We start from the raw sequence: 21,272 nt of genomic DNA on the forward strand, positions 1-21,272 counted from the left end.
GCCGCCGGCGCCCGCCCCCCGCCCCACGCCGCGCCCCGGGACCCCGGCCAGCCGGCCGCCCCGCTCGGACGCGCCCTCCCGGCTGCAGGCGGCTCCGGGCCGAGCGGCGCTTTGGGGACATCTTTGGAGAAACTGGCCCTGGAAAGATAGAGCCTGTGCTTGCTGGGAGAAGTAGGGGAGTGGAGGGTGGGTGGGGGCACTTTTCAGGGTTGTCACCGGGTGCCGCAGAAGGAGGTGGGGACCAGCCACCCGCGCACCTTGTCAAAGGGGCCGAAGGTCTGAATGCCAAGGCTGGGGCGTGAGGAGTTGGATTGGGAGTTCGGGTCCCTTTTCAGCCAGTAGCTCCCTTGTGTGACCTTGAGGAAACCCCCTCCGACTGCCGGGGAAAGAGCTTCCTCGGGCGCCAGTTGCAAGGTTGGGCAGGTGCTCCCTTACCTTCTGGGGCGTTCGGTCGGTCACCCTGTCTCTAATCCTTTGGGGGAGCACATTGGTGCTCCCTCTCACTTCTAACAGCCCTCCTGAGCCAATGCCTCCCCTTTCAACCCTCACCCTACTTCACTTATTTACTGCCAACAAATCATTTACCCTGCTGAGCTCGCCCAGGGGGCAAAATCGGCCAGACCCTCTCCTGGTGTAGCCAACTTTACCAAGGTGGTGTTTACTCCTAAGCCTATCCTCACCCCAATGTGATGCAGCCAAGGCCAATTTCAGGAGAGTGGGCTGCAACCAAACGGACCCTCTGCCCACAAAGGGGTCTCCATCATGCCAGCCCCATGCCCCTACAAACAAACATGCATGCATGTATGTGTGGATGCACGCACGCACACACACCCCTGCATGCATGGGCATAAAACCATGGCAGTGACGCCAGAGCTCCTTTCATCTCAGGATCTTCCAGCACCAGGTAGAGGGCTAATTACTGCAGCACCCCCTCTTGCCCCACCGGTTCCCCCCCCCCCGCTGTCATTAGCTCAGTTTTACCAGCGGGGGCCACAGCCTTCCCACGGCTCCCAGGGCGGGGCCCTGTCTCTACGCTCTGCTCTCGGGGAGGGGTGTGTGTGTGTGTGTGTGTGTGTATGTAGGGAGCAGATAGAGGATCTGCTCTAATGGTTTATAACCGGACAACCGATTTGTTCAGCGTGGAGTTCTGATCAGCAGGCTGTCCTTGCTCATCCAGCCTCAGCCACTTCAGTTCGACTGGAGTCCTTATTGCTGGGTGGGTGTGTGTGTTGGTGGTGGTGGTTTGGGGGAGTTTGCATTGTATGGAATGGGGGAGAGAAGGCTGCCTCTCTTGGGGCTCCTGGGTGTGCCCAGGGATGAGACTCGCGGTGAAAAGGTTGTGAGGAGGGGTATGCACTGGCTGAAGGGAGCCCGCAGCATGCAGTGTGGTAGCTGTGGTGGGAAATGGAGGCTGCAGCCAGCAGAGTGAGCGTGCAGTGAGCGAGCCCGTGTTCTGTCTTGGCTTGCCATTGACTTGCAACAGGTGCATCAAGAGGGTGGGGAAAGGTGGCTGCAGCTTGCAGCATGAAGTGGGCGGGGATCTGAGGGTGGCTATATTCCAGGTGAAGCCACCTCCGCCATGATCAGGTTTGACGGAAACCCTAGGGAGCGAGGCCGCCATGTGCGCTGCTCTATCCTGTATGGACAAAGGCCCTTATAACTGTGCTGCCCTCCGCCTTGGGAGAATATCCCAGGACATGAGGGCGTACGTGAGATACTCTGTCTTCTCCAGGCTGAACACCCAGGCAACCGAGGGAGGAGTGGTCCCAGCCATCTGGACAGGTGGGGATTTCCTTCCTGGCTTTCTCCACTACAGCTCTCTCTTTGCTGTAGGATCCTGAAATTTTTGGGTGGGGAGGGAAGACTTTCCCAAATGGCAGACCCAGAGCCAGAGAAAAGTGCCCAGTAGGTCCAGCAGGGCACCTCAGACAAGCTGGACTGCTTCTTACCTCTTCCCCTCTCCTGTGCCCCCAGTACAGGCAGGGACAGACCTGGGCCAAGGCAGAGTGGAGAGTGGAGGGGGCACTGCTCTCGTAGCACCCTCCCATCTCACCTGATGCCAGGATCCAACCCAGGTCCCTGTTAGAGCATCCTCCCCTCCACCCCCCACTTGCCCTGCCTGCCTGCTCCTTAAGGTTTCTAGTTCTCAGATGCAGCTCATCCTCAGCTCTCCTTTGGTCCATGCCACCTACCAACCCCTGAGCTATCACCCCCCACCAACCCTTGACCTCTGCCTCAAGCATGTCCTGAGCCCAGAAGCAGAGCAGGGTGGGTGCAGGGGAGGGAGAGGGCAAGCCGTAAGAGAGGTTGGGTGGAGACCCTCTGAAGATATGTGTCTGACCATCCTCTCCAGCTTGGATTTCCGTTGCCTAGGATGCAGCAGGAACAGCCTATTCTCTGGGCTCCCATCAGCACCGCCATGCCCAGGCCCCTCCCTCTCCCCTGCTTCTCCCTCCCTTCCTCCAAGGCTGTTGCTAGGAAGCACCCCAAGATTTCTTGTGGACTCCACCCCCCAGGAGCTAGAGAGCTTCTCCCAGAAGCTTGTCAGCTAAGACCCTACACAACATCCTCCACCTGTGCAAGACGCCTGTACTGCCCAGCAAATTAGGGAAAGCAGCCAGCCAGCCCTTCTGCCAGCCAGCCCCGCAACAAGCCCCTCGGTTCCAGTCTTAGCAGTTTTGCTCACCCACCTTGTTTTGGCTTGCTGGGATCTGGGTGATGTCAGCAAATGATCAGGTGCCCAGTGGGCGATGCTTGACTCTGCAGACATGGTCCACTTATTGGGGGTGCCTCTGGACGAACAGTGGGGGAAACTGAGGAACCACTGCCTAAGGTATTTCCCCCAAGTTATCTCCCAATCAGAAGAGATAGTAGAATAAGAGTGCCCATTTGAGAGTCCTGGTTGCTCCACTTTTTTTTTTTTTTGGCTGCTCCACTTCTAATCCAGCTCCTTGCTAATGCACCTGGAAAAGCAGTGGAAAATGTCCCAAGTCCCTTGCCATCTGTAGGGGAGATCCAGATGTTGGCTCAGCCCTGGGTGTTGCAGCCATTTGGTGAGTGAAGCTGCTGATAGAAGACCTCTCTCTCATTCTGCCTTTCAAATAAATGAAAAAAGACCTTTCAAAAAATTCTGCTTTTCAAAAAAATGATGGTGGAAAGAGGGGACAGTTTGTGGAAGTTGGAGATCAAGGGGTTGGTAATGGGCCTGGTGCGATAGCCTAGCAGCTAAAGCCCTTGCCTTGGATGCACCGGATCCCATATGGGCACCAGTTCTAATCCCGGCAGCCCTGCTTCCCATCCAGCTCCCTGCCTGTGGCCTGGGAAAGCAGTCGAGGATGGCCCAAAGCCTTGGGACCCTGTACCCGTGTGGAAGACCTGGAAGAAGCTCCTGGCTCCTGGCTTTGGGTCAGCTCAGCTTCAGCCATTGCGGTCACTTGGGGAGTGAATCATTGGAAGGAAGATCTTCCTCTCTGTCTCTCTTCCTCCTCTCTGTGTATCTGACTTTCCAATAAAAATAAATAAATTTTGTTTTTTTTTAAAGAGGAATTTGGGACAGGGACTAGGTCTGGCTGAGCCTTGCTTTTGGGTAGCTAAACCAAAAGTGAAAAAAAAAAATGCTGACATCTTCTCCAGGCTGTCTTTCAGGGTGCATGCTATCTTCATGCCTTCATTTGACAAGTATTTTCTTTTTGCATTTCACATGCATCAGGTATCAGGTAACTGTTCCAAGCTCCTGGCTTCATTTTCCAGTGCAGCCCCTTCATATTCTGCTTTTGCTTTAGGGAGAAGGAAGGTGAGCAGGTGGCAACCTCCTTTACTCTCAGAGTCCAAGGGCCCCCATCCATCAGCCCTCCCCTGCAAGTTAGAAGCGAGGACAGAGCAGCTCGGTGAAGAAGTCAATGGCACAGAGTGGCTGTCATTTCCTGTCCCCTGCAGGGCCCTCAGGACCTCGGCAGCTCTCTTGTCCCCTATGCTGGAGTGTGGAGTGGGCAGGTGTACTCCAGGGTGTTAGAGAGGAAACTGCTCCAAAGGCTGCTTCCATGTCCTGCCCTTCACTCTCTTGGGACAAGTGACAGGGGCAGGGACCATTGGTGGGTCAGGGGCTGTCCCTGAGCTGTGGTCCTCTTGTAGGCCTCTTTCCCAACCTTCTGATTTCAGACAGAAAGTAGGTGTTTTGACCTGGGACCTGGCGGTGCAGGAGAGGTGTGGCAGTGGCCTGTCTGTGCATCCCTTTAACACCCATAGTGGGGACACTGAGGCGTCCAGAGGAAAATGCTCCATTTAGGGGAGGGGAATGACTCCATGTTCCCGTGGATACCAGGAATGCCCCCTTTCCCCAGGAACCCAAATTTGTGTTTCTCATAGCTTCTTATCCTACACTGGCCTAGCTGCTGTTTGTGTGTGTGTGTGTGTGTGTGTGTTTTAAAATTAATTTATTTGGACCCATTACGGTAATCTAGTGGCTGAAGTCCTCGCCTTGCACTCACTGAGATCCTAGCCCACATGGGTGCTGGTTGGCATACCGGCTGTTCCACTTCCCTTCCAATTCCCTGATTGATGCTTGGAAATGCAGTCGAGGACAACTCAAAGCCTTGGGATGCTGCACACACATGGGAGACCCAGGCTTCTGGTTCCTGGATTCAGATTGGCTTAGCTCTGGCCATTGCAGCCACCTGGGGAGTGAACAGGCAGATCAAAGATTCGATCTCTCCTTCTCTGTAAATATGACTTTCCAATAAAAATAAATCAATGTTAAAAAAGAGAAAAAAAGATTAATTTATTCACTTATTTGAAGGTGGTGTAGGGGGAGAGTGAGAGAGATCTTCCATCTACTGGTTTACTCCCTACATGGCTGCAATTGCTAGAGCTGGGTCAAGCTGAAGACAGGAGGCAGAAACTTCATCCAGCTCTCACATACAGGTGGCTGGGGCCCAAGTCCCTGGGTCATCCCCGGCTGCTTTCCCAAGTGCATTAGCAGGTAGTTGGATCAGAAACAGAGCAGCTGGGACTGGAGGCTGGGCTCTGATGTGGGATTCCACCATTGCAAGTGGCAGCTTAGCTCACTCTGCCACAGTGCCAGCCCCACCCAGCTACTTTTCTGCCATTGTTCCGGTTGTCACATCATTCTCCCTGACGGGCTCCCGGCTGTCCCTCTTCTCCAGCTAGGGCCCCTTCCCCCATCAGACCAAGCAAGCAGGGTAAGGAGGTGGGGATTTGGGGCCAGGAGTACAGGAACAGGAGCCTCGATCAGCACTGAGGCAGGAGAAATAGATGACAAGAGAAGGGAAGTAGGAGAGGCCTAGGAGGAACCTGCCTTGTGTAGTGGATGGGCCCTCAGTGTTTGTGCTCTCTCTGCCTGAGTGATGATCAGACATTCCTGTCCCTGCATTGGATGAACCTGCGAGTTCAAGAGGAACCGAGGGAGCAGCAGTGGTGCAGAGGGAAGCGAAGGTGTGGAGAGGGGCAGCTACAGACTAGCGAGAGTCCAGAAGGGCACAGTGGAGATGCTGAATGTGACCCAGAACCCTGCGCCTAGGTGGCCATGCCTTGAGGAAGCCCTGTCAGGCCTCAAGAAAGGTTTCTGGTGAGCCATGGGAGGACAAGGAGGGCGGGAGGCCTCTGCCTACAAACAGGCCCAGCTTGCTGATGGAGGCGGAGCTTCAGAATGTCCCCCCTCCTCCGTGCACGGGTGGCACACTCTACCCAACTGTGGATCAGACGCAGGCTGCCAAGTGGCCAGAATGTGAGCCTTGGGAAAGAAGAAGTGGGGTGTTGGCAAAGGCGGAGCAAGGAGCCTGTGGCATGAAGGACAGTCGGGTATGTGAGAGGCCACGCAGTTTGTAGCAGGGTCGGGGGTGGGGGGAAGCATATGTGGCCACGAGGAGTCTAGAAGAGAAGCATAAGGGGGTCTGGGTTCTCCTTCCTTCCTGCTACACATATTCAGCAGCTTTCGTGTAAACACTGGTCCCCAGTGTTATGCCACTTGGCCAGCTGTAAAGGGAGCATCACAGAGTGGGGTGAGGGTTAGGGTGAGGGTTAGGTCTAGGGGCACAGAGAAAATCTGGCCCTTCTCTAACACTTACCCCGTCAGCACAGGAGTCCTTGCTTTCCCTGCTTAGACCACACGGTGAGTACCTGGGATCCTGTTCTTCTCTGCCTGGATGGTCCAAAGATACTCCCAGAGGCATCTTTATTTGGGACTGGAAAGGCAGCCACGAGTTGCTTATCGTGGGGTAGGGACAAGGCTGGGACTTGCAGACTGGGATTTCAGGCTCCTCAGGGTGTGGGGTTGGGGCTAAAAGGAGGGGTAGCAGACACTAGATGCAGTTCCATATTCGTTCTTTGTAAATGTTAGGGGTCATTTGTCCACAGGTCTGGACAGGTTGGGGGGAGCTCAGACATCACCAGGGGCACGTTTACTTTTCAGCTTCTCACTGGAGGGAGAGAAGAGCTAATGTCTACAGCCCTGGACACTGGAATCTACTACAATGTGCTTCTTTCAAACAAGTAGAATTTTTTTTTCATATTTTATTTTTTGAAAATTTGTCTGTTTGAAATGCAGAGGAACAAAGAGAGATCTTCCATCTGCTGACTCACTCCCCAAATAGCTACAACAACGGAGGCTGGGCCAGGCCAACACCTGCAGCCAAGAGCTGCTTCTGGGGTCTTCCATGTGGGTGACAGGTACCCACGTACTTGAGCCATCTTCTATTGCTTCCCAGGTACATTAGCAAGAAACTGGATCAGAAGCAGAGCTGTGGGATAGGCATGCCAACAGTGGTTTCAGATGTCCCTGGAGGCAACACTAGTAGTAAGTTGTGGCATGCCTGGCTGATAAATGAAAAGCCAACGCCAAAGGGGTGAGCTTGTGTTGTGGCCAGTTAAGTTGCCTGCTTCTGATGCTGGCATCCCACAGCTGTGTGCAGTGTTGAATCCTAGGGACTCTGTTGCCAATCCAGCTTCCTGCTAATGTGAATGACAAGGCAGCAGAAGATAGCCCAAGCACTTGGGCCCCTGCCACCCTTGTGGAAATCCAGATTAAGTTCCTGGTTTTCCTGTCTTTAGCTTGGCCTAACCCTGGCTGGCTAAATCAGAGCTCTGCACCCAGCTTCCCCTTTTATGAGCATAATGTTAGTATGGTACATTTGTAATAGCTAATGAATCAGTAATCTTTAGTTTTAACTTAATGTTCTTTTTCAAATTCTCATCCATAATGCATTGCCTTTTGCTGTGGCTTGTTAGGTCGTGTTGAGTAGTTTTATTTTTTTTTAAACACTTAACCTCAGTTTCCCCAGTACTTCCCACTGCATTCAAGCACTATGCAGAACCAGAAGAGTCTGGGAGGACTGTCAGACCTGGAGGTGAAGTGGTGATGTGTGTGCAATTTAGCCGCCTCAGTGTGGTCTGGGGGATACAAGGTGTGAAAATGAAAAGTCTCATAACTCCAGCAGTTTGGCTTTAAAAACATAAAAAGAAAGATCTGGAAAGGGAACGCCACGCCCTTCTAAGTCTTTCAACTATAAGGAAAGGAAAGGGTGTCAGAGAAGGCGTGAACGACCCGGTCGGTATGACGTCATCAGGCGACGCCCAGTCGCAAGCCGCTTCTCCAGTTCCTCCCACCCTGCGACTCCGGTGTCTCGCGCCTGGCTGTCCTCTCTGAAAGGAGAGGACTGACAAGAATAGTCACTTAGTTTTCTCTCTAAGTCAAATACGACCCCAGTACAAAGGACTACAATTCCCAGAAGATACTGTGATGAGACTGGTCTTTCGCTAAGTTTCTATTGGTTCATGTTTACTACTCTCAGCCAATAGAAATTGGGCTCTTTGATATGTGCCAAAATGGCGCTCTCTAGGAGGTAGAACTCGATTGTCCGGTAGGTTTAAATGCAGGGAAGCGGAGGATGAAAAGGAAATAGGGGATTATACTTTCAGGGTTGAAGAAGATGGAAGTGGGGGTAGGGGGAATCTGGACTTGGGGTGGTGGTGATCGAGGGAGGCTGCCAGAGCTCAGGGAGTGATTGACCAATAGAGCCGGCTTAACCCTTTGCTGTCCTCCTTAGTGTTTGTAATAGCCGCTTTGACAGTTCCAAGAAGGATGGATGTGGAGGGAAGCTGCTGGCAGGACCTCCACCTTGTCCTCTCCTCCGTATTTGCCTATCATCTTCTTGCCTAAAGCTGCCCTCGTCTCCTTGCTGTGGAAGCTGGCCCTGGGCTCTCTCCCCTGAGCCTCATCGCTGTAGCGTCTCCATTCCTCCCACTTCAGAACGGGTCACCGCGCGCCCCGCTTCCTCCGAGTGGAATCATGAAGGTGGTAAATCTGAAGCAAGCCATTTTGCAAGCCTGGAAGGAACGATGGAGTGACTACCAGTGGGCCATCAACATGAAGAAATTCTTTCCCAAAGGAGCCACCTGGGACATTCTCAACTTGGCAGGTCTCATGGGGGGTGGGCACGAGGGGCTGGAGGGATCAACCTAGCAGAGCCGTAGCAGCTCAGCAGTATTCTGTCCTTCCTTTCTCAGAAGCGCTGTTGGAGCAGGCCATGATTGGGCCCTCCCCCAATCCGCTCATCCTGTCCTATCTGAAGTATGCCATCAGCTCCCAGGTAAACGACACCCCCTTCCCAACGCTGAATGAGGATTTTGGAGCTATATCACTTGGCTGGAATATGGTTGTCAACTCGTACTTGGCACGAGAATTGTTTGAACAGATCACATTTTTTTTTTATCATTAATTTTTCTTCACTGAATATAACCATAGGGTAATTTTCCTAATGTTTTTTTTATTTTTTTATTATTTATTATTTGTAATTCATTAATTACATTGTATTATGTGACACAGTTACATAGGTACTTGGGTTCTCCCCACCCCTCCCCAAACCCTCCCACCATGGTGGATTCCTCCACCTTGTTGCATAACCACAGCTCAAGTTCAGTTGAGATTTCCCCATTGCAAGCGTATACCAAACATAGAGTCCAGCATCTTATTGTCCAGTCAAGTTCAACGGCTTCTTAGGTATACAAACAGATCACATTTTGAGTTTCGATTTTCTTGTAAAAAGAATATGTCATCTGCTGTGATAGGTATTTTGTTGGCCTATTGTGTTGATACTTACATGCGCCAGATACTGTGATGCTCTGAGCGAGTGTTCATGAGCAGTGCCTGATCCCAGCACATAAGGAATGTAGCAGGTGATGCACAGATGTGTGAAGGAGTAGTCATGTGATGGGTTTATAGTAAGTGTTAGAACAGAGGGTGGACACCCAGCATTGTGGCAGCAGGTTAAGCTGCCGTCTGCTACCCCAGCATCCTGCATGGGAGTGCAGGATCAAGTCCTTCCAATAATACACATGGAAAGCAACACAAGATGGTTCAAGTGTCCCACATGGGAGACTCAGCTGGAGTTCCAGGCTCCCTTGTTGTTGGATGGTGAGGAGCAAGAAAATGGCTGATCTCTTTTCCTGCCTCTCTCTGTCACCTTGCCTTTCAAATAAATAAGACTTTTTTTTTTTTTTCTTGAAGACCAGAGTACAGGTATTGTGGGAGGACATGGGAGGGCAACTTATTTAGTCTGAGCCATCAGGGGAGGCGTTTTGGGAGAAGATACATGTAAACCAAGATCTGAACGTTGAGTGGGACTGAGCCAGGCAGATGCGAACCTGCAAAACAGAGAAAGGCAGGTGATGTTGGGTAGAAGCTGAAAGTCATTCTGTGTGCCTAGAGCCACAGTTGTGCTCTCAGGATCCATTCCGCTCAAAGACTCGCACAGAGCTTCCCGGGATGTGTGCTGTTTGTCCCATTTATCATCTCGGAAATTAAAACCAGCAAGTTTAAGGAATATTTATGATTTGTTTAAAAATAACACAACGAGATTGTTGGATGTTAATAACATTTTAATTGAAAAGAACCTTGTTTTCAAAACAAACAAAAATTATTAGGAAAATGGTCTTGGTTTCTTTGTTTTTGCAGACCTCTTTAATGTCTGACTTTAACAGAGCACAGATGGGTTCTCCTGTCGGCCGTGTTCTATTTTGCCATAGAGGGTTTTATTCAAAGTGAGGAGAGGAATCAGTCTTGACACATCAGATATTTAGTTTGGAAACAGAAGTATTTTTTAAAACATTTATTTAATCTTAATTGAAAAGATGGAATTATGTAAACAAAAGGAGAGAACCAGAGATCTTAACATCTGCTCATTAATTCTTTAAGTGGCTGTAGTGGTTAGAGCTTGTCCAAAGCCAGGAGCCAGGAGGTTCATCCAAGTCTCCCACGTGGATGCAGGGGCACAAGGCTTTGTGCTTGTCTCCAGTGGATTCCCAGGCCATTAGCAGGGAGGTGGGTCAGAAGTGGAGCAGCTGGGATTTAAACTGCTCATATGGGACGCCGTTGCTGCAGGTGGAGGTTTAAATTATTACGCCACGGTGAGGCTCCGAAAAGTATTTTTTTTTTTTAAGTTTTATTTATTTTATTACAAAGTCAGATATACAGACAGGAGGAGAGACAGAGAGGAAGATCTTCCGTCCGATGTTTCACTCCCCAAGTGAGCCGCAACGGGCCGGTGCGTGCCAATCCGAAGCCGGGAACCTGGAACCTCTTCCGGGTCTCCCACGCGGGTGCAGGGTCCCAATGCATTGGGCCGTCCTCGACTGCCCTCCCAGACCACAAGCCGGGAGCTGGATGGGAAGTGGAGCTGCTGGGATTAGAACCGGCGCCCATATGGGATCCCGGGGCGTTCAAGGCGAGGACTTTAGCCGCTGGGCCACACCGCCGGGCCCGAGTATTTTCTTATAGCTGCTTCTATTTGTTTATTTGAAATACGTTTATTTATTTATTTGAAAGAGTTATAGAGCAACAAGAGGTATCTCTTCCATCCACTGGTTCAGTCCTCAGGTGGCTAAAATAGCCAGGAAGAGGCTAAGCCAAAGCCTGGAGCCAAGAGCTCCATCTGGGTCTCTAATGTGGGTGTCTGCCCAACTGATGTAAGCCATCTTCCACTGCCTTCTCCGGGCACATTATTAGGAAGCTTGTTCAGAAGTGAAGCTTGGGCAACTCAAACTGGTACTTTGATATGGAGTGCTGGTGTCCCAAACAGTAGCTTAACCCTCTACCCCACAATACCAGCCCCAAGACAGAAGTATTTTTTTTTAAAGATTTATTTATTTTTATTACAAAGTCAGATATACAGAGAGGAGGAGAGACAGAGAGGAAGATCTTTCGTCCAATGATTCACTCCCCAAGTGAGCGCAATAGCCGGTGCTGTGCCGATCCGAAGCCGGGAACCAGGAACCTCTTCCAGGTCTCCCATGCGGGTGCAGGGTCCCAAAGCTTTGGACCGTCCTCGACTGCTTTCCCAGACCACAAGCAGGGAGCTGGATGGGAAGTGGAGCTGCCAGGATTAGAACTGGCGCCCATATGGGATCCCGGGGCGTTCAAGGTGAGGACTTTAGCCCCTAGGCCACGCCGCCGGGCCCAAGACAGAAGTATTTAATAAACTTTTCAGATAATTGTGAATATTCTTCTTTGATACTGCAGTAAAATTCAACAGGCTGTGTGAATCCCTGACAGTGCTAGCTGTGAACTTCTCTTTGTTATATTAGAACCTGTCGGTCTTCCTCTTATGCTTTGATTAGATCGTTTTGACCTGCATGGTTTTTGTTGCATCATCATGAATTGGTCATTTGGCAAATATTCATGACTGAGTTATATAGATGTTCCAGTTGGTACAGCTTTAATTATGTCATCACATGTCTTGGAACCTCTGGGATGCTCCATTGTGCAACTATGAGAGGGTGAGAGTGAAGGGGTAAATGATATTATATATATATATATATAATATTATATATATGTGATATATAATATCACATATTATATCTCATATATAATAAATTAGATATTATATAGTATATAATATATATTATATAATATTATATTATATAATATATATGATATATGATATCACATATTACATATGTGGTATATAATATGATGTTATATATATGATTATATATATATATATATAAACTTTTTTAAAGAAAGGTTTACTTTCATATATACAGAGAGGAGGAAAGACAGAAGATAGAGAGGAAGATCTTTTGTTCAGGGCTGGAGATGAGCCGACTGAAGCCAATTGAAGCTAGGAGTCAGGAGCTCTTCCAGGTCTCCTCCATGGGTGTAAGGTCCCAAGGCTTTGGTCCGTCCTTGACAGCTGTCCCAGGCCACAAACGGAGCTGGATCGGAAGCAGGGCTGCTGGGGGGAACCAAATCCATTTGGGATCTCGGCACATGCAATGTGAGGACTTTATTTGCTAGGCTACGGCACAGGGATATTACAGTATCTTAATGGGTGTCTTAACTTCTAAGCTAAATGCCCAACTCCAGGGCCCAGCACAATGACCTAGTGGCTAAATCCTCACCTTACATGTGCCAGGATCCCATATGGGTACCAGTTCACATCCCAGGTGCTCCACTTCACTTTCAACTTGCTGCTTATGGTCTAGGAAAGCAGTAGAGGATGGCCCAAGGCCTTGGGACCCTGCACCCGCATGGGAGTCCCGGAAGAAATTCCTGGCTTTGGATTGGTTCATTTCTGGCCATTGTGGCCAGTTGGGGAGTGAATCAACGGATGGAAGATCTTTCTGTCTGTGTTCTCTGTAAATCTGCCTCTCCTTTAAAATCTTAAAAAATGCCCAACTCCAAAAATAAAAAAAAAATCAATTTGTTTTCTTTTTATACATTTTATTTTTTAATAATAATTACATGGTTGATCAGGATAGGAAGGATAAAGGTTTAGGGAAAATTGGGTAAACTCATTGCTTCCAAATTTGATATTTCTTGTTGTTCCTGGGGGAAGGGAGGAAGCCAAGGGGGAGACGACTCATGACTTTCCACACATCCCAGGGATGAGGAACCACCACTTCATATCACCCCAGAGTCTCAGTGTGCACATATTCCGAGGAGTCTGTCCAAGTGGTTTGGATAGTTCTGAAATGCTGTCGTTTTCACCCATCCGAGGATGATGTCACCCTCCCAGAGACCATTGACTCCATTCACTAAGATTTTTTTTTGCTGTCATCGTTTGTTTGGAGTAGTTGTCCAGTTTGTTCTGTTATAAAATTCCTGGAATACATGTACAGCTTGTTTATATATTTATTACTTTATTTATTTGAAAGAGCAAAAGAATGAGAGGAAGATCTTCCATCTACTGATTCACTGCCCAAATCCCTGCTACTGCTGGGGTTGGGCCAGGCCAAAGCAAGAAGCCAGGAACTCTATTCTGGTCTCCCACATGGGTGGCTGAGACCTGAGCACTTGGGCCATCTTCTGTTTTTACAAGCACATTAGCAGGGAGCTGGATCAGAAACAGAGCTGCTGGGATATGGCTCACAACTCTGATTTGGGATGCTGGTGTCACAATCAGTGTCTTGACCTGCTGTACTGCAAGATTTTTGACCTCCTGTCGGTTGAATCCATGGATGTGGGCTCTATGGATATGGAGGGCTAACTATAAACACCAGCTTTGCAACTTGGCAGGCCACTTGGGTTCTGTTTCCACTCTTCTGTCGTTATAGCCCCCAAGCAGAGAGCATGTAAATAGTACATACTGTTTACTAAGTTAGCAAATTACTAAAGCACTGTTTAGTAAACAGATTGATGGTCTATAAGTAAGTGGGCACTACCATACCTAATACAACTTAAAAACAAGATTTATTAATTTTTGTTGGAAAGGCAGATCAGAGTTATGGAGAGAAGGACAGACAGAAAGATCTTTCATCCACAGATATAATCCCCAATGACTACAGTGGCCAGAGCTGAGCCAATCTGAAGCCAGGAGCTTCCTCCGGGTCTGCCATGAAAGCACATGGTGGGCGGCTTTGGGCCATCCTGTACTACTTTCCCAGGCCATAAGCAGGGAGCTGGATGGGAAGTAGAGCACCCAGGACATGAATTGGCATCCATATGGAATCCCAGCATTTGCAAGTTGAAGATTTAGCCATTGAAACATCACACTGGGCCCTAATAAAATTTTATTAACAAAAACATATGATGAAGCAGATTTGACTTGTGAGCTATAGTTGTCTGCCGCCCCCCCACCCCCCATTTTAGGCGATTGCAGTAATTCAGGTGAGAGATGATATTAGCATGAACCGGGAAAGTAGCAGTAGAAAAGATGAGTTCGGGAGTATTTTAGTTTGTTTGTTTGTTTATTTATTTATTTATTTATTTTTTCTTCTTGGGAGTGTTTTAGTAAGTCGCATCCGGAGGATCTGGGGATTAGCTGGAGGAGAGGAAGGTGAGGAAGTCAAAGATAGTTCTTGAGTTCCTTGTTTGGACACTTGGGTGCCTGAGGGGATCAGAAAGAAGATAGTGGAAGTGGTGCAGAGTGGATGCAGGCGAGGGCGGCATGTTGATTTTGGTCCTGTCAGACTTGAGGCACCTGTGTGGATTGCCAAAGAGAGGAGACTCAGTGGGCTGTTGAACTCACTTGTCAGGGTCCTCGAAGAGGGCTAGCCTGGAACTGTTGGTTTAGAAGTCACCAGCCATGGGGTCTGCACAGTGGCTCAACAGGCTAATCCTCTGCTTACAAGCCTTGACATCACACAAGGTGCTGGTTTGTGTCCTGGCTGCTCCAGTTCTGATCCAGCTGTGTACTTATGTCCTGGAAGAGCGGTGGAGGAGGAGGGTTCAAGTCTTTGGGCCTGTGTACTCACACGGGAAACCAGAAGAAGCTCCTGGCTCCCAGCTTCAGATTATTACAACCATTCAGGGAGTGAACCAGCAGATGGAAGACCTCATCTCTCCTCTCTGTAAATTTGCCTTTCAGATAAAAAAAAAAAAAAAGTTAATAAAAACATAGTAGTGGGAGTCATGGATCATTAAGAAAATAAACCAAGAGGCCCTAGTCATTTCTCTGAGGAACCAACTACATTTTTAGAAACTTAAACATATGAAAGGAATCCCTGCTAGGAGTCTGAAATGAGGGGATCAGGGAGGAGAGAAGATAAGACTGGTGTCAAGGGAAGCGTAGGGAAGAGAGCCTGGGGGGCAGCAGTGAGTGGCTCCCAGCGCCCAGTGCTGCTGAGCAGTCAGGTAGAATGGGACTCCACCTGGTGGTCAAGAGGTTGTTGAGGACTTTAATGAGCGGATCCATGGGCTGGTCGGGATAGAGGTGACTAGAAGAAGTTGTAATGTGAAGCCATAGTGAGAGCCTGTGGAGAACTCTGTCCTGTGGAGGACAGCAAGTGTTTAGATGGAAATGTGATGTCTCCTGGGAGCTCTTTTTAAAAACAGAATCTGGGGATGTCTAAACAGTGATGGGAAAGGCAGGAGGAATAAAAAGCGAGAGAGAAATACATCCAAAGGACTGGGGTGGGCTGTCAGAATCACCGAGTTCCTTTTCCTTAAGCGTCAAGAGGCTCTTTGGTCCAGTGTGGCGCAAAGAGGGCACTTAGGAGTCGTTGGAGGTGTTGACTACGAAGAAGAGCAGAGGGGATTAGGGAGCAGCTGCGAGGTCACCCTGGGCCAGCCACATGGCCGTGGCCACAGCGGCAGTTCCAGCCTCAGGGGCTTGTGGTTCCGAGCTTCCTCGTTGATTGAATTATTAAGACTGGAATCAGTTGAATCCTACAGTGAAAAACAGTTCACCAGGTGGAGACTATTTTTAGGTCTCTGGAGTAGCACAGTTTTCTTGATAGAGTTAGCACACTGTCACTGAGCAGAGTTCGGAGTTTGAGCCCCATTAAGCCCAGTCTGACTAAGAGTATCCCTGAGGACCTTCCTGCAGAATTGGGGGCTTCTGCCCTGGTAGTTTGGGGTCTATTGTTGGTGAGAATGTTCAGCTCCCCCTACAGGCTGGTATCCAGTCGGGCTCAGCTCTTTGCCAAGCTCTTGCTATGGGGATGTCAGTTATAAATAAACAAACACTCGCTTGGGCCGCTGTGGTCATCCTGCCCAGGCAGGCTCCCAACTTTCTGAGTACTGTCAGACACCGGCTCTGGCTTCACACTGCGTCCTGCCGCCAAGGGTGGGTCTGGAAGCTAATTGTGTTTAAGCCCTCTCTGTGTCCTGTTCCAGTCTCAACAGAGAGCAGCCTGTTCAGGTGATGGCTGAATTACACATGAGAAAAACCTCGCTGAGCTCAGCTTACTGAGGCTGCCTCAGCTTTCCCCTTAAATCCTTGGGGTTCCTACCCCACGAGGCTGATGAGCACCCTGACCACCTGTTATTTGACGCTGCTTTTTAACTTGGGTGTTTCTGGCCACTGATTCTATTTCATTATAACTATCTCTTTTTCTTTCTTTCTTTTTTTTTTTTTAAAGATTTATTTTTGTTACAAAGTCAGATATACAGAGAGGAGGAGAGACAGAGAGGAACATCTTCCATCCGATGATTCACTCCCCAAGTGACCGCAACGGGGCCGGTGCGTGCCAGTCCGAAGCCGGGAACCAGGAACCTCTTCCGGGTCTCCCACGCGGGTGCAGGGTCCCAATGCATTGGGCCGTCCTCGACTGCTTTCCCAGGCCACAAGCAGGGAGCTGGATGGGAAGTGGAGCTGCCGGGATTAGAACCGGCGCCCATATGGGATCCCGGGGCTTTTAAGGCGAGGACTTTAGCTGCTAGGCCACGCCGCCGGGCCCTCTTTTTCTTTCTTTTTTTAAAAAATGTTTATTTATTTTTATTGGAAAGGCAGATATACTGAGAGGAGGGGAGACAGAGAGGAATATCTTCCATCCGATGATTCACTCCCCAAGTGACTGCAACGGCCAGAGCTGAGCCAGTCTGAAACCAGGATCCAGGAGTTTCTTCCACGTCTCCCACACGGGTGCAGGGTCCTAAAACTTTGGGCCATCCTCGACTGCTTTCCCAGACCACAAGCAGGGAGCTGGATGGGCAGTGGGGCCGCTGGGATTAGAACTGGTGCCCATATGGGATCCTGGGGCACATTCAAGGCAAGGACTTTAGCCGTTATGCTATCACGCCGGGCCCATATAGCACTTGAAAAGTTAAAAAAATATTTTATAACTGAATGATTTTATATAAGGTTTAATTTTATTAGGGACAGTTTTCTTCTTAGATCTCCATAAAAAATTTCATGTAGGGTATAATTTCATTTAGGACAATTTCTTCTTAAACCAAATCTCCAATCTTTGTGATTTGTGATGGTGATGAAAAGCTTTTATACTGACAGAAATTCATGTTAAGGTAGATTTATTTTTTAGAATGCATGTATTTAATAGATTTTATTTATTTAAAGCAGTAAACACCTGAGAACCATATTATGTTCCAGGTCCCAGGCTTGCTGCTTAGAGAAAAGGTAGAAATTCAGTCCTGTCTGTGTTTCCAGAGAGGCCTGCTGTGCAGGTGCAATGTCCTGGGATGTATTTTGGAAATACTCAGAGTTTTTCTTTGGTCAAATAAATTTGAAGATTATTGCCTGTTTTATCTCATTGCCATCTTAGATATCCTCATTCATACTATACATTGTATATTATGGCTCTGGAATTTCTACGGTAAATTCTGTATGCTTGATTTAAAAAATTGTTTTTAATGATTCATTTATTTTTATTGGAAAGGCAGATTTACAAAGAGAATAGACAGAGAGAAAGATCTTTCATCTGCTGGTTCACTCCCCAAGTGGCCTCAAGCACACCCTCTGCTGCTTTTCCAGGTCACAAGTAGGGACATGGATGGGAAGTGGAGCAGCTGGGACATGAACCAGTGCCCAGATGGGATGCTGGCATTTACAAGGGGAGGATTAGCAGGTTGAACCACTGCATTGGTCCAAAAATATTTTCTTTTTTTTTTTTTTTTCAAGATTTTATTATTATTGGAAAGCCGGATATACAGAGAGGAGGAGAGACAGAGAGGAACATCTTCCATCCGATGATTCACTCCCCAAGTGAGCCGCAATGGGCCGGTGCGTGCCGATCCGAAGCCGGGAACCAGGAACCTCTTCCAGGTCTCCCACATGGGTGCAGGGTCCCAAAGCTTTGGGCCGTCCTCGACTGCTTTCCCAGGCCACAAGCAGGGAGCTGGATGGGAAGTGGAGCTGCCGGGATTAGAACCGGCGCCCATATGGGATCCCGGGGCTTTCAAGGTGAGGACTTTAGCTGCTAGGCCACGCCGCCGGTCCCAATATTTTCTTTCTTAAAGAATTATTTTGAGAGCAAAACAAAAGAGAGAGGGAAGACAGAGAGAGAGGTGTTCCATCTGCTGATTTACTCTCCAAAAGGTTGTAATGGGGCCTGGAACAATAGCGTAGCAGTTAAAGCCCTCATCTTGAATGCATCAGGATTCCATATGGGCGCCAGTTCTAATTCCGGCAGCCCTGCTTCCTGTCCAGCTCCCTGCCTGTGGCCTGGGAAAGCAGTCGAGGATGGCCCAAAGCCTTGGGACCCTGCACCCATGTGGGAGACCTGAAAGAAACTCCTGGCTCCTGGCTTCAGATTGGCTCAGCTCTAGCCTTTGCGGTCACTTGGGGAGTGAACCATTGGACAGAAGATCTTCCTCTCTGTCTCTCCTCCTCTCTGTGTATCTGCCTTTCCAATAAAAATAAATAAATCTTAAAAAAAAAAAAAAAAAGAAAAGAAAAAGATTGCAATGGCCAGGGCTGGCCAGGCTGAAGCAAGGAGCCTGAAAATCCATCTAAATCTCCCATGTGTGTGGCTTGAGCCTGTGAACTTGGGCCATCTTCTGCTGCCTTCCCATGTACATTAGTAGAGAGCTGAATCAGAAGTGGAGCAGCCAGAAAATGAACCAGTGCCTGTATGTGATGCGGTTATCACAGGTGTCTTAATCCAATGTACTTAATCTACTCTCTTCACGAGAGACCTGGAAGAGGCTCCTGGCTTCAGATTGGCTCTGCTCCGGCCATTGTAGTCACTGGGGAGTGAACTAGTGATGGAAGATCTTTCTCTCTTCTCTCTCTCTGTAATCCTCTCTTTCCAATAAAATTGTTTATTTTTTAAACAATGACAGAGAGATCCTTTAGTCCACTCCTGAAATGGCTTCAATAGCCAGAGCTGGACCAGGCTGAAACCAGGAGCCAGAAACTCCATCTTGGGAGCCAGGATGCCCTCTTGGGTGGCATAGGCCCAAGGACTTAAGCCATCCACTGCTGCTTTCCCAAGCCATAAGCTGGGAGTTGGATGGGAAGTTGAGTAGCTGGGACATGACTGGGTCCATGTATATACATGAACCTACAGGTGAAGTTGTAGTGTACAACACCACAGCGCTGGCTCCAAAACCCAGGTCTCAAGTTAACATGTGTTTGCTTGTGCACATGCAAATGGCTGTAGAATGCCAGCATTTCTCTTTTTTTTTATAACTTTTCCTATTTTTTATTATATTTTTGACAATCTTTACATAGTTAATTAGGGTAAAAAGGTTCAAGAGCTACAGGAAAGTGGCTAAGACTATTATTTCCGTATTGTTTCCTTCATATATCTGAGGTAAAGGGGGATTTTAAGGGAGAAGCTCCACCCAGTCTCCCACCCACCCCAGGTCCCTAATGTGGGGCATGCTCCAAGAGTCTTGCTCAAGTGGTTTTGATAGTTGAACAGTTGTGAATTGCTGCCAATCTCTCCACTCCAGGCACGATGAGGTTGTTGAAGAATCCACTGATTTACATAGTCCATCTTAGAGTCTCTGTTTGCCCAGTTTTTCACTGCCAACATTTGGTTGATTGACTTGTTCTGTCCTCTGTCTTCATGTTTAGGGTTCTGAGTCCAGCAGTTCGTTTAGAGGGATCCCAAAAGAAACTTTGTCTGAGGTGTTCCCCGACCAGATTCTTGTATGTACTAGCAAGTACAGTCCATTGCCCTGATCAGCTGGTGGTTACAATTGCTGGGTTGGTTCTGTTTCCAGTCCTGTCTTCCACTGGAACTAATGGGTGTTGCAGTCCAGCCTGGTTCTGCCCAGCACATACTTGGCCCTCACACAAACCAGTGGGAGCTGCAGCCTAGTCGGAGCGACCCACAATAACCCCTACCAGGCCCGCCCCCTACCCTGGTTTGCCAGTATGTGTAGGAGACTAGTCCAGTCTGTCCCACATCCCATTCGGAATACCAGCATTTCTAATCATTCTTAGGGTCCTTTAGAACACTGTGGTCCATCAGAATTTCCTTCACAGGAAGTGTCTTATGTATAGTATGTGCTGATATGTATAGTAGCTACAAGCACTTGAAATGAGGCTACTGTGACTGAAGAACTGTAATTGTTTATGTGACTTGTGATTAACAGCCATGTGAGTCTGGTGGTTCCCCTGGTGACAGCGTAGCTTGTCGGGGGCAGCTTAAGGAAGTGCTGACCTAGGGTGTGTGTGTGTGTGTATGTGTTTAAAGATTTATTTTATTTTTATTGGAAAGCCAGATTTACAGAGAGGAGAGAGAAAGGAAGATCTTCCATCCGTTGATTTACTCCCCATGCCACCGCAAAGACTGGAACTGCGCCAGTTCGAAGCTAGAAGCCCAGAGCCCCTCTGGGTTTCCCACATGGTACAGGGTCCCAAGGCCTTGGGCCATCCTCAATGCTTTCCCAGGCCACAAGCAGGGAGCTGGATGGGAAGCAGGGCTGCTAGGATTAGAACCTGTGCCCATATGGGATCCTGGTTCATGCAAGCAGAGGACTTTAGCCTCTAGGCTACTGTGCCGGGCCCAGATGTGTTTTTTGTTAGTCATTCTGCAAATGTTGGGATTGTGGTAGTCACTCAAAAGAAATGCCTTTGTCTTCAGGGAGCTGCCAGTTTAGTGGAGGCTGCTGGTACCCCATTTGGTTAGAGGGGTGGTAAGTCAGAGGGTGCTCACATTTCACCCTTGTGTGGGAGGTTGAAGTTGGCCAGGGAAGGTGCCACCAACATATCCTGCAGGAAAGGCCTGGTGCAGGACAGGTCACTCCCTGGCTGCAGGCGCAGGTGCCATCCAGTCAGTGCACAAAATGCTTGGTAGTTGTCCTTGCCCAGTGAAGCAGCACTTCGCCACAGAGGTTGTTAGAACTCAGCACCAAACTCCTGCGCAACCTTGGCCCACTGGTTACCAGACTAAACGTATTGTAGACAATGAATAACTTGGCACCTTTTCACAATTTTTTTTTTTGTGTGTATTTGAGATGGAGAGAGTAAGCGAGTGTTCAATCTCTTATTCGCTGGTTCACTCCTTGAATTCCCAGAAGGGTGCTCTGGGTGGGGGTGCTGGGCTGGGTCAGGCTGAAACCAGAAGCTGGAAACATAATCCAGGTTTTCCATGTGGCCTTTACGTGCTGCTTCCCAGGAGGCTCTGGA

The 21,272-nt window shown here is 48.8% G+C and overlaps 1 protein-coding gene across 2 annotated transcripts in view; it reads left to right on the top strand.

The window, feature by feature from the left end:
* Positions 1 to 21,272, top strand: part of MED24 (mediator complex subunit 24) — a 36,935-nt gene that overhangs the window by 626 nt on the left and 15,037 nt on the right. Inside the window, exons 1-3 of one of the 2 annotated variants that reach the window (XM_004591161.2) lie at positions 7,603 to 7,874; positions 8,264 to 8,432; positions 8,521 to 8,603. In XM_004591161.2, coding sequence (XP_004591218.1) covers positions 8,303 to 8,432; positions 8,521 to 8,603 — 213 coding nt within the window. In that variant the 5' untranslated portion in view covers positions 7,603 to 7,874; positions 8,264 to 8,302. Of the gene's footprint in view, positions 1 to 7,602; positions 7,875 to 8,263; positions 8,433 to 8,520; positions 8,604 to 21,272 lie in introns of those variants that run through there. The other variant, XM_058675220.1, reaches the window with a different exon arrangement.

This window comes from Ochotona princeps, chromosome 17 (assembly GCF_030435755.1).
Source record: "Ochotona princeps isolate mOchPri1 chromosome 17, mOchPri1.hap1, whole genome shotgun sequence".
Classification (NCBI taxonomy): Eukaryota; Metazoa; Chordata; class Mammalia; order Lagomorpha; family Ochotonidae; genus Ochotona; species Ochotona princeps.